The sequence below is a fragment of the Protobothrops mucrosquamatus genome, unplaced genomic scaffold (assembly GCF_001527695.2).
Source record: "Protobothrops mucrosquamatus isolate PMUCROS unplaced genomic scaffold, P.Mucros_1.0 scaffold492, whole genome shotgun sequence".
NCBI lineage: Eukaryota > Metazoa > Chordata > Lepidosauria > Squamata > Viperidae > Protobothrops > Protobothrops mucrosquamatus.
Genome location: NW_015386810.1, coordinates 281,334 through 293,274, shown reverse-complemented (window position 1 = coordinate 293,274; position 11,941 = coordinate 281,334). Strand labels below are relative to the sequence as shown.

The 11,941-nt window shown below is 41.5% G+C and overlaps 1 protein-coding gene across 1 annotated transcript in view; it reads right to left on the bottom strand.

The window, feature by feature from the left end:
* Window positions 1–568: 568 nt before the first annotated feature.
* The window catches only part of GTSF1 (gametocyte specific factor 1), a 55,826-nt gene continuing 44,453 nt past the window's right edge, over window positions 569–11,941 (bottom strand). Inside the window, 4 exon segments of the mRNA XM_015816770.2 lie at window positions 569–818; window positions 7,182–7,276; window positions 11,415–11,475; window positions 11,802–11,882. Of these exon segments, the coding sequence (XP_015672256.2) occupies window positions 805–818; window positions 7,182–7,276; window positions 11,415–11,475; window positions 11,802–11,882 (251 nt within the window). The 3' untranslated portion in view covers window positions 569–804.

The window sequence follows — 11,941 nt, the reverse complement described above, 5'->3', positions numbered from 1 at the left end:
AGCAACTGATGTTATCATTTCCCTTCAAATACAAATCCCAAAATTTGTAAGAGGGGCCATCACATTTGTCAAAATATATCTGAATATACCAAAAGACAGATTTTTACATCTACAAAGGTGTAAAGAATACAAGTAAAGCAATTTTATTTTTTATGCTGCCCATCTCCCCTATAAGGCGACTCTGCAGTGCTCCTTGACTCTATAAAATAAGCCAACAAAAAGCACTAGGATTAACAATATGTCATAAATCATTCAGAAAACTAACTCAGAATTGCACCATCAGATTTGTTTGTGTGCTAAGAAACAGATCTACTATCTTGGAAATGGGGATGAATCATGACTCGCCATATCAAGGCATTTAACTGGGGTAGAAAATATGTGGTTTTCCAAATGTTGCTGGATTCCAATTTTTGGGAACTGCAGCTGGCATTGTCAATGACAAGGAATGTTAGGAATTATACCTCAACATCTAGAAAGCTACAGAGTCCTCAATCCTACAGTAAACAATTTTCATTGTCTGGAAATTTCTCCTACTCTTCTTCCTTGCTTTTACACCAAGTTCCTTTGTTTTACTAGCCTTTTAGGAGTGAACTTCTATATCCATAATAACAATTAAACAACACGCTGTTGGCAACTACATTGTTAACTGGCACACATGCAGTTAAGAGCCTGAATTCTTTTAGTTTTGCAACCTCAAACAGAAAAACAGCTTGGCATCAGTGCCTTTGCTGGCATTTCAATCTTTCTAAGAGTAGATAATGAATACTTGAGAGCCAATGGAAGGAACAGCTTTTGCCATGGCCTTCAATTTTCAGCATCTGCAATTAAATTAAAAACAAGCAGTTTTAGATCTCAAAATAGAAGCTATGACAATCCACACGTGAGAAGTGTCAGGCAAACCAGTTTGTTGGCCCCATAATAGCCATTACCTCAAAAAAACATTACCAATTCTTTACGGTTAGCATGCTTACAAAGATAGGCAGGACAAACAAAGCGTCTTAACCAGAATGAGGAGGAAACACAGAATGTGTCTTATCCACAGGCAATGGTCTAGAGTTAACAGGGTTTGTTTTTTTAAGCTATCCAAAAAGCTGGAAATTTGTTGAGACTTTTGCAATCCATTTGAACAAACCAAGTTCTGTCAAACCATTGTTTGACTTAACTCCAGGTTGATAAATGCATTCCTAGAAGAGTCTTTCTAAGCTACAGTTTGAAGCAATGGTTAAAGCACTCAAGAAAATTGTTTGGATGTAGCTCTTCCCTATTCTTTTCCCTATTTGGCCTAGTGTGGCACAGTAGTTCAGATATTGGAAGTCGAATAGAGAGCACCCAGCTCAAACCCATCCCTGCCAAAGGAAGCTCAATGGGTAACAATGTCTCTGACTAAGTTATTTATAAGGTTATTATTCTGGGAAAAATAGGAGAGGGTGTTATGCAAGCTCCTTTCAGCCCTTGAATGAAGGATAGGGTATAAATCAAATTAATGAATGCAGATTAATGTCTCAGACTAAGCTGCTCATAAGGTTATGTTCTGAGGAAAAATAGGAGGAGGGGGTCCTATGCATGCTCCTTTCAGTTCCTGGATGAAAGATGGGGTATAAATCAAATTAATGAATGCATAAATATTTATATTTGTCATGGAATAATTGTAATCTCAAGGCCCAGTCTTTTGGGAGGTAGGAAAGTTCCATACATTCTCTGCTAATTTCTCACCTACCACTCCCCGGTAGAATTAGAATTAAACATATGAAATAGAGGTAGGACAAAAACAAACCTGGAAATATAGTGAACATAAAGTGATTTACTGTATATATCTGCATTTAGCAAAATCACAATATTTGCTGAAAGATAAGCAAGAAAAGAAATATTTAGCTGGGAGTCCTTTACAATCAGATCTTATCTGTATCTGGCCATTTACAATTCTCAAATGTTATCCTTAAGTTGCAGTAGGATATTTGAAAAAAAAAATCAAGCTGAATGATATACTAAGGAATAACAATTATTTCTGCAATTATGTTATTTTCTGATAATATTTTTTCATCAATCTATTTTCCCTATTAGAAAATAACAAAGCTATTAATGGTTGATCCTAATGCTATTATGCATTACCTTTCAAAGCACTTTCATGATAGTTGCGCAATGTCTAACACAGAGGCATTGACCGCCTATTATTTTCTACATGTTTTGGACTTCAACTTCCATTAAACTCAGCTCCATTAAACTCAGCTAACGACAAAAAGATTTTGTGGTATCGGTCAAAACTTCTGGAGGGGAAGTTTGATCTAACGGAAGTCTTAAAAATAACTTACTAGAATGCAAAAAAAATTATTTGTACATTTGGTCTAGTGATCAAATAAAAGGCTTTGAACAGAACACTGGCCTTTCCATTAAATTCCTTATGCTGTGTGGTTGAAGCACTACTTACATAGTAGCATTAAAGATAGTCCTTGTTTAGCGATCATTTGAAGTTAGGACAACACCCCCCCCCAGGAACCTATGACCCAGTTGCAGAGATCTGATAGTGGTGTACACACCCCTGCGGCTGCATGACTACATTTTGGGTGTTTGGCAACCGGTTCACTGTTACAGCAGGTTGCAGTGTTCACAGTCACATTATGCAATTTGGAGCTATGATGGCATTGAAAAAAGTGTCCTATGATCCGTCCTTAAAGTTACAACCGTTGCACTATTCCCATAATCACATGATCACAATTTGGGTGCTTGGTAACCGGCTCGCGTTTATGACAGTCGCTGTCTGCTGTGGACAAGGTAGAGCGACGGTCATAACTCATCTTTTTTCAGTACCATTATACCTTCAAGCCATCATTAAATGAATGGTCATCAGTCCAGAACTATCTGTAATGAGATGAGAATAATCTATACGACAGGTACTTTTTCTTAAAAAAATGTAGAGCAAATCTGATATATAACTCCCCCCTATGCTTATCTTCTCCAGATAGTTCAATTAGACAAATTAATGAAAAAGAAGAGACATTTGGATTGCTCTTCTAAAACACTGGGCTTAATGGAGCATTTTAAAGTGAAGAGTGACTCTTAAGTTACTTTCAATGACACTCAAATGCTAATGTTGTTACTATTTCCTTAACTAGCTTATGCAAGCTAAGTCACTGTCCTGCATTCCGCTGTAAAAGCTCTAGCTTTACACAGCTAAAAGGGAAGCTGCCTTGCACCAATGAGACCAGTATATTCTGAAAAATTGAGAACTTTCAATAAAAGCACAAGAAAAAGATTGAGGGATTGAGTGAGACTTACTTCTTCCACATATTTCCCCAGCTCAATTCTTCCTTTAGGCCAGTGGTTCTCAACCTTTTTAATGCCGTGACCCCAACCGGTCGTAAGTCGAGGACTAAACCGGTCGTAAGTCGAGGACTACCCAACCGGTCGTAAGTCGAGGACTTTCCCTGCCCAGGAGCGCCACGCATGCATGGTTCTGCCCCCTGCGCCGGCCGAGGCGTAGCTGGCAAGCGGCAGAGACAGAGCAGGCCGACCACCAGCTGGCCCAGCTCAAGGGAGGTAAGGCACCCGCCGGAAAAGGGGAAAAAAATGGCGGACAGCCTTGCTTGGCGACCCCCGTGAAATGGTCGATCGACCCCAAATGGGGTCCCGACCCACAGGTTGAGAACCACTGCTTTAGGCTGAATAGCCTCCCCCACTTTTCTTTTAACTACTCAAGGACTGTCCTATGGAAAATCCTTACCAAGAACTCAATTATCTTTTTCTTCCTTCATTTCCTTCAGCACAGTGCCAATATGCATGTACCTACATGCCGAAGAAAATTATCTATTACTTTTCCCCAAACACATTTTCATATTTCATATATCCACTCTCATCTATAGTAAGCTGATTTATAAAGTAATTTTTGTGGCATACATCTGTACAACCAAATCTACTTTAGTTTTATATTGGCCTGACATCTGATCTCCTGAGAAATTGGAGGAACCTATTAAGCAATGGGCACATAATTCGCTTCTTCCAATGTTTAATGGCTGGAATCATTTGATTAATGGACATCACTGTCTAAAGCAGGGGTAGTCAACCTTGGCTCTTTTATGACTCGTGGACTTCAACTCCCAGAATTCCTGAGCCAGCATGGTTGACTACCCCTGGTCTAAAGCAAGATGGGTCCCTTTCTTTCAGAAAAGCAAAAATCCCAAGATAATCCTCCCATGTCTTCACCTATCCCAATGTTTAAATGGCAAATGTAAAAGGACACCTTTGCATTTATGCCACATATCTTTAATTTGTCAGGAGAGGAAACTAATTGCATTCCTATGAAGTAATCTTATTATTTATATTTAATTTCCAACCAATGATGTCCCAGAGAATATTTGTTGCAAGTTACTTTTGCGAATACAATCTCTGGCACACACACAAGGAGCAACCAAAGTTTTAATTGTTCCGAGGCCCAGTTTGCACGAACCTAGTCACACGCTATATAACCAGGAAAAAGAAGCACTGGAAGACCTTTGCGTTCTTCCTTATATCTGACTAAAACTTTAGAACTGGAAGAAACATTTTGTCACCTCAGGGATAGAACAGGAGGGAGAGAAAAAAAAAAGATCTTAGTACAGTCATTCCCCTTTGTTCACACCCAAGGAGAGACGAGAATAACGATGCAACATATTCCAGATTGTTGCAGCCTATGACGGCTGAACAGGGACAGGCTCTGCAAACCAAACCTAGTGCAGCTGCTCTCTTACCAAATTTAACAGGAATTAATCCTAAAAATCTTAACAGCTGTTAAGGTACTATTTATGCCCCTTCTTCTCTAGCACTTATATTCCAAAGCAGCTGTTTCAGAGAAGTTAGGGGTAAATAGCACCCTCTCTTGTCCAGTGAGACAACAGTAATGAAATAGAACTCTTCTCCCGTGACAGCCACATAAAGTTTGGATTCCACTCAGATGGCTTAAACAGATCACTGATGGGGTGGGGGGGGCAGCATATTGTGCAAACATACTAGTTAGTCTTAGGCAGAAAAGGCTTGTTAACCCCCCTCCCCTTTTTTTCTACCATTCGATCATGTCTGATTCTCAGATACTGCCTAGATGAGTCCCTGCAGTTTTCTTGGCAAGGTTTTTCGAAAGTGGCTTGCTGTTGCCTGCTTCCTAGGGCTGAGAGAGAGTGACTGGCCCAACATCATCCAGCAGGCTTCACGTCCAAGGTGGGACTAGAACTGCCAGTTTCCCAATTTCTCAGGATAGATCAGTAAGACTAGTAACTTGCCTTCTATTCCTGCATCAACTGGGACGAACTGAGCAGCATAGCAGTTTTAAAGTTTATTAATTATCTGCCTAGGGGAATTAATTCCCATAAACAGAAACCCTATTCATTTGAAAATCAATTTTATTTTTTTCACATTTCGGTGACTGATTTTCGTAATAAGCATTCAGTCTGAAGACAATTAAAATTAGCTTGTTCTTGTAAAATCGTATTTTTAAACATATCTTACATTTATTGACCTATATTCATATCAGTTACATATGCAGCTGGTCCATGTCTTAATTCTATGGTGCAATCCTTAATGCTTAGCAGAGACAGCTGCCTCTCCTCAAGGTGAACAGATAGTATATTACTGTACAGGTAATCCCCTAGTTATGAGCTTTCACTTAACACTTGTTCGAAGTTACGTGATGAGCACCTGAAGTTACGAATATTGCAGCACCACGGCAGTCGCTCGCCCTTATGAGCGACTTCAACATTCACCCTATTCCCCCCCACTCCTCACAACTGCTTCCCCCTCCCTTCCTACTGCGCCGGACTCACTTACCTTGCAAAAATCCTCCCTGCCGTGGTTTCTTTCCCTTTGAGGGAGAGGAGAGAGTCAGCTTGGAAATGCACTTCGCACCAAGAATGGAAGTTTCTGGAGTCCATGATCTCGCGCGAGTATTTGAAGTTGCGCCAAATCACAGACCTTAGCAAGTTTCATTCTCTGTACAAAAGGTGCCTGTCTCCTGCTCCCAACTCCTTTCTGCCTGACAGCAAAGCCTGAAGCCTTCAACTGAGGGAGAAGGCCAGGCCCCTCGCACCCACGTCCAGTCCGCCGGAGCTCACCGCGCTGGGGGAGAAAGTGACCCCGTTGTCCCCGGAGCCCTCCTCCAAGCGGCCCGGAACGGAGGCCGGGGGAGGCTTCTGCATGCCTCTGGAGGTTGGATCCAGCCCTCGGAGGACTGCTCCAAGCTGCCGCCGCCTGGAACACAACTTCCAAGGGCCTGATCCAAGCCTCGGAGGCGTTTTCCTAGTCGTTTGTGCCAGGAACTGAGGTTTTTGGGGGGGAGGGGCTTCTGCATGCCTCTGGAGCTTCGTTCTGGGCGGCAGCAGCTTGCTTGTTTTCTTGCAGATGTTTCATTACCCAGACTAGGTAGCACCATTGCTGCTAGTAAGGAATGCCATTTGCTGTCAGTTTATATTCTGGTGGCTTGCCCTGTCAGTGTTAATGGGGGTGGTCTTAGAGATTCTTTGGTTGTGCTGTTTACTGTTGGCTCTTTGGCAAATTTCTTGATTGGAGTATTGTTCACCTGATTGCTGGTCTGAAATTAATCTTGGAATTAATCTATGCTGATCTGGGTGCTGATTGCTGGTGAAGAGGTGCTTGGGTCTTTTTGCTCTCTTTTGGGCTGGGTGACAGTCTCTTTTGCATAGTCTATAGATGTTGTTAATGTCTATGTATCTATTGATGGCTGATTTGTCAGAGTGCCAGGCTTCTAGAAATTCTCTGACATTTTTGGACTTGGCCTGGTCACATTTTCCCAATTGAAACTATGGTCAAATCTGTCTATATGTTGTGAAATTAAAGAATTTTCATCATGTCTTGTGACTGCTAGTTGGTGTTCGTGGATGCCTTCTGCCAGTCTTCTGCTTGTTTGTTCTACACAGCATTATAGCAGTTATAAATAATGACTTTATATGCCCAGGCATATAAATATTTCCATCAGATGTTATCAATGAATAGTAAACTGTATTATTAACCTTAGGTTAAGTGCATACATAAATCTTCCCAGGTTCTTACCTATTTATCCATATTGGACATACTGCACTGAGGTTATGGGCTTTGTTTTTTTAAGAAAAACCACGAGATTTTAATATGAAACACTGTACTGCATGGGAGTGCTTTATGGTACACAATCCAAGGTTTACTATGCAGACAGCACCACTACTTACAGTTCTTCCACGGCAGAATGAAAGGCAAAGTTCTAGGAGCTCGCAGACCTGAAGCTAGATGGCTCCTATGTCGTATTATTGGGTTGGTTCTTGGACTGGGGAAAAGGAAAAAAAAAAGAAAAGTTCATGCTCCTGCTTTTGTTTAAATTTAACGGGGTTTTTTGTTTTACAGGAGGAAAAATAGTAATATATAGGTAGTCCTCACTTAACAAGCATTCATTCAGGGGCCATTTGAAGTTACAACAGTAGTGACTGAGTGGTAGTTGCACTCAGTCCTTGAAGTTATGCTTGTGCAGCACCTCATGATCATGTGATCAAAATTCAGGTTACCTGCATTGGACTCCCCACACCAGCCATCCGCCCCCACGTCTGCTCTTTGGGCTACCCTGGCCTCGGCCGCCGCTGCTGATCCTGGGCTCCTCTTGGCCAACCCTGCACCCTTCCCCTGAGCTGACCTTTGCTGTCTTCTTCCTCTCACTGCTGAGGAGGGGGGATGCCTAGCCCTTTGTGAGACAGGTGTTGGCCACGCCAGGCTTTCTTCCCAACAAGACATACAAACTTTCCTGCAAGGCTTTGGAAGATTTCAAAGCTTTGCAAGAACGCCATATGCAATTTGGCCAAGGGGCAATTGCATTCCACGAGGTGAGCAGAGACCAGGGCGAGAGAGACAATCAGGGTCCCTAGAGGTCGCAGAGTGTAGGGCAGCCCAAAAGGGCAGAAATGGGGCGGGGGGGGGGGAGAATGGCTTCGATTGGGGTGGGTTCTTGCCTAACAACCAGTGGGTTTCGATTAACGTCAGCAATAGAGAATGCCTGGATTGCCACTGATAAGTGAGGCGGTCATGTGGCACTGCACTTTACAGCAGTATCACTTAAGAGACAGAAATTCCAGTTCCAAATGCTGTCACGACTCAAGGACTACCTGTGCTGTTCATTATTCCACAATTTTTTAAAAAAATTCTTGTAGGTCAGGACTAATACCTCTGTATGATCTTCTGTAGGATAAACAGATTTGCCACTGACATCTGCTACAGTTCCACCCGGCATTTAATTGTGCTATTTCCAGTATTCTTTGTATAAGCAAACTGAACAATCTCTATTCACACACACACACACTTTATAATTAAGCTATTTTATAATTAAACTAAGATTGAGAAACGAGTAAACATGGTTACCAAATTAGTTCCTAACTAAGCCCTAAGACAGGATCTTTCAAATAATAGGTTATTACTAAATTCTTACATTGCAGTAGTTCTCTGACATTTCCATGGAGAAGCGATGTTATTTTTTGCTTTACTTGATTTGATTTGGGCTTTTATTTGCATAACAAAATAGAAACCAAGCATGGATATCTAGGCTGTAGCTGGCAACTGAAGTCTACTTGTTCATAGCTGCATTGGTTCATCATCAGCCTTTTTATCCTATATCTGTCTAATTTTCTGCCTATGGCTATGCAGTACAGGTAGTCCTCAACTTACGTTCACAATTGAGCCCAAAATTTCTGTTGTTAAATGACACATTTTGTTGTCCCGTTTTTACAACCTGTCTTGCTCCAGTTGTTTTAGGTGAATCACTGCAGTTGTTAAGTCAGTGGCACTGTTGTTAAACGAATCTGGCTTATTTATTTATTAAATTTATATACCGCCCTATCTCCCTTATGGGACTCAGGGCGGTGAACAGGCGATACTAAAAACCACGATAAATATACACAAGTTTCTGTTCTAAAATCAAATTAAATAACAGGCCTGCTCTAAAAACACCCCATACAAAACCCCCACTAAAACATAATCAAACTACGCCAGGCCGGCCGCACGGAATAGATGGGCCTTCAGGGCTCGGAGAAAAATGGCTTCCCCATTGACTTTGCTTGTCGGAAGGTTGCAAAAGGTGATCACATGACCCCGGGAGAGGGCAACTGTCATAAATACGAACCAGCTGCCAAATGTCCGAATTTTGATCACATGACCTCAGGGAGGCTACAATGGTTGTGTGGAAAAACAGTCATAAGTCACTTTTTTCAATGCTGTTGTAACGTTGAATGGTCACTAAACGAACTGTTTTAAGTTGAGGATCACTTGCATTAGCTATGCTATGATACATGGAATGTCGTATCAACCCAACTCATGAGGCTGTTCATTGGAAAGGCCCTCTTTAATTTGGTTAACTAATGCAAATTTATTCTAGCCCACATCTCCGGAGTAAAGCTGGAAGGCAGCTACATACACTCATACTTTTGATTTTACCTTAGGGCAATTAGTAAATTTCAATTAGCGACACCCTTCTAGCCGAGTCATTAAAGGTGGATCTTGATTGTAAGCATTACATTATTATAGTTTTCAGGGCTAATGGTCTAAAACTGGATTTGCCTATCTGGCAGTTTTGTCTATCAACAGTAAATTCTACTCAAGAACTGGGAAACTCAATGACAAGGATATATGTAATTCATATAACCCAGGGGTGTCAAACTGCCGGCCCATGGGCCGAATGCATCATAGCAAAACCGTGCCCACCCCATTGCTGGCAATGGCAAAAAAAAGTCAAGATACATCGCAACACATCACGTGACGTTGCGAGTTTGACACCCCTGATATAAAAGGTCAGTGATGGAAGCTTTAAACTTCTCTGAGTTCCATCACAAGGAATCAGGTTGAAAAAGCAGTCACAGCAGGCAGTATAATCCTTGAGCGCAACAGGCAATAGGAGTAGAATCTTTCCTGTCTGCTGCCTTATATAGGTGACTGCTTGAGACAATTGGTTAATGTTGATATCACCTGGTTCTAGCGCAGGTCTGCTGGAGCAAGGTGCTGACAATTTGTTCAGTAGGCAACAGCATAATAAGATCAATCACTATGATTTGTATATCAAAACTTGCAGAAAGCAAGCCTCCCTTGTAAAGGGAGTAAGGAGTCATTGAAATTAATCTCACATGGTCTTCCTCCAAATCCAGCAGGTATCAAGCTAAAAAAACTCAATTACTATGGTTTATTAGAAAAAAAAAAATAGGTTGTAGCACAAAACCCTGAGTGACTAATTTCAAATGAAACCTCTTTATATATATTCTATCTAGATCAGGTATGTGAAACTCGCAACATCACGTGATGTCAGGCGACGTATCGTGACTTTTTCCCCATTGCCAGCAATGGGGTGGGCCCGGTTTCTTCATGATGCATCCAGCCCACAGGCTGGCAGTTTGACATGCCGGATCTAGATAATGCTTTTTGGTGGTTTTGCAATGCAATAGGCTTAGAACAGTGGTTCTCAACCTTTTTAATGCCGCGATCCCCAACCGGTCGTAAGTCGAGGACTAAACCAGTCGTAAGTCGAGGACTACCCAACCGGTCGTAAGTCGAGGACTTTCCCTGCCCGGGAGTGCCGCGCATGCGTGGTTCCACCCCCTGCGCCGGCCGAGACGTAGCTGGCAAGTGGCAGAGACGGAGCAGGCCGACCACCAGCTGGCCCAGCCCAAGGGAGGTAAGGCACCTGCCAGAAAAGGGGGAAAAAAATGGCGGACAGCCTTGCTTGGCAACCCCCGTGAAATGGTCGATCGACCCCAAATGGGGTCGCGACCCATAGGTTGAGAACAGCTGGCTTAGAAGGTTGGGAAGAAATGGCAAACTGCCACTGTTATAATTTTGATAATTGCTAATCCCCTTATCAGCTTGGGAAGTAGTTTTCACATCTCAATTATGACAAATTTAATATTAGGTGGAATTTAAAAAAAATCACAGGTGCAGCAGCAAATATTCTTCAGTGTTATTACGAAGGGGTAGCAGGAAGAAGAAATGCAGTTGGTTAATGCTGGGGGAGCTAAAATCCTTGCTGGTTTTGCTTTCTTCGCAATCCTTTGCTCTCCCCAATGCCGGCAATGCTAGCTTTACGTCCAGTCGTAAGTGTGAACAGATTGCAAAGTGCCCAGATCATAATCACACAACCGTGGTGTGCATGTGTGATTATTTTGCACTGGTTGGAAGTGTTTTATACTTTCTGAGGCCGTTAATTCAAACTGTCAGTAAGCAAATGGTCATAAGTTGAGGACTCTCTCTAACAATACCCCAAAGAACAAAGAAATATATATTTTTAAATGTCAGCAATAAGCCACAATGTGTCTAATTTATAACAAAACTTAAAATTCCTAAAAAAAACCCCAATTTCTCCATTTAGAGCAAAAATAGGAATGCACAGGAGTTGGGAGAAATGATCTTCAGTTTAAGAATAGAAAGGAAACACAACTTACCTGTTCATTGCAGAGCAGCTTGTACCCCAAACGAAGGTAGATTCTGATTGGTTTGCTATATCTATTATGGCACAAAAATATCAGTTTTTACTTAAGGAAAAGAAAATAAATTCTGTTACTTATTAAGAATAAAACTAATCTATGATTTGGTGTCAAAGGAAGCAATGCAGAAATATAATTAATTTACACGAGAATGCATAACCTTAGGTTGTAAAATGTTCCAATTTCTGCTTGGCACAAGGATAATAACAGCACAGGATAGAAAATAATGGAAGAACAGCTGTTTGATAGGAGTGCCTTTTCGTATTAAGCGTCATTCAAAAAAGAGAAAGGGAAAACTCAAAAACTTGCAGTATTCTAATAAAGTATCAACAACGCAATTCTCACCTTTGTCCCAGTCTTCTTCACATGGAGGAGACTGCCATGAACTTATCACATTCACTTTTCTTTTATTCTCTGCTTGACTTGCTGTAACAAAAAAGACTCATTCTGAGAAAAAAATGCTTCTAAGATGACCCAAATTGGAA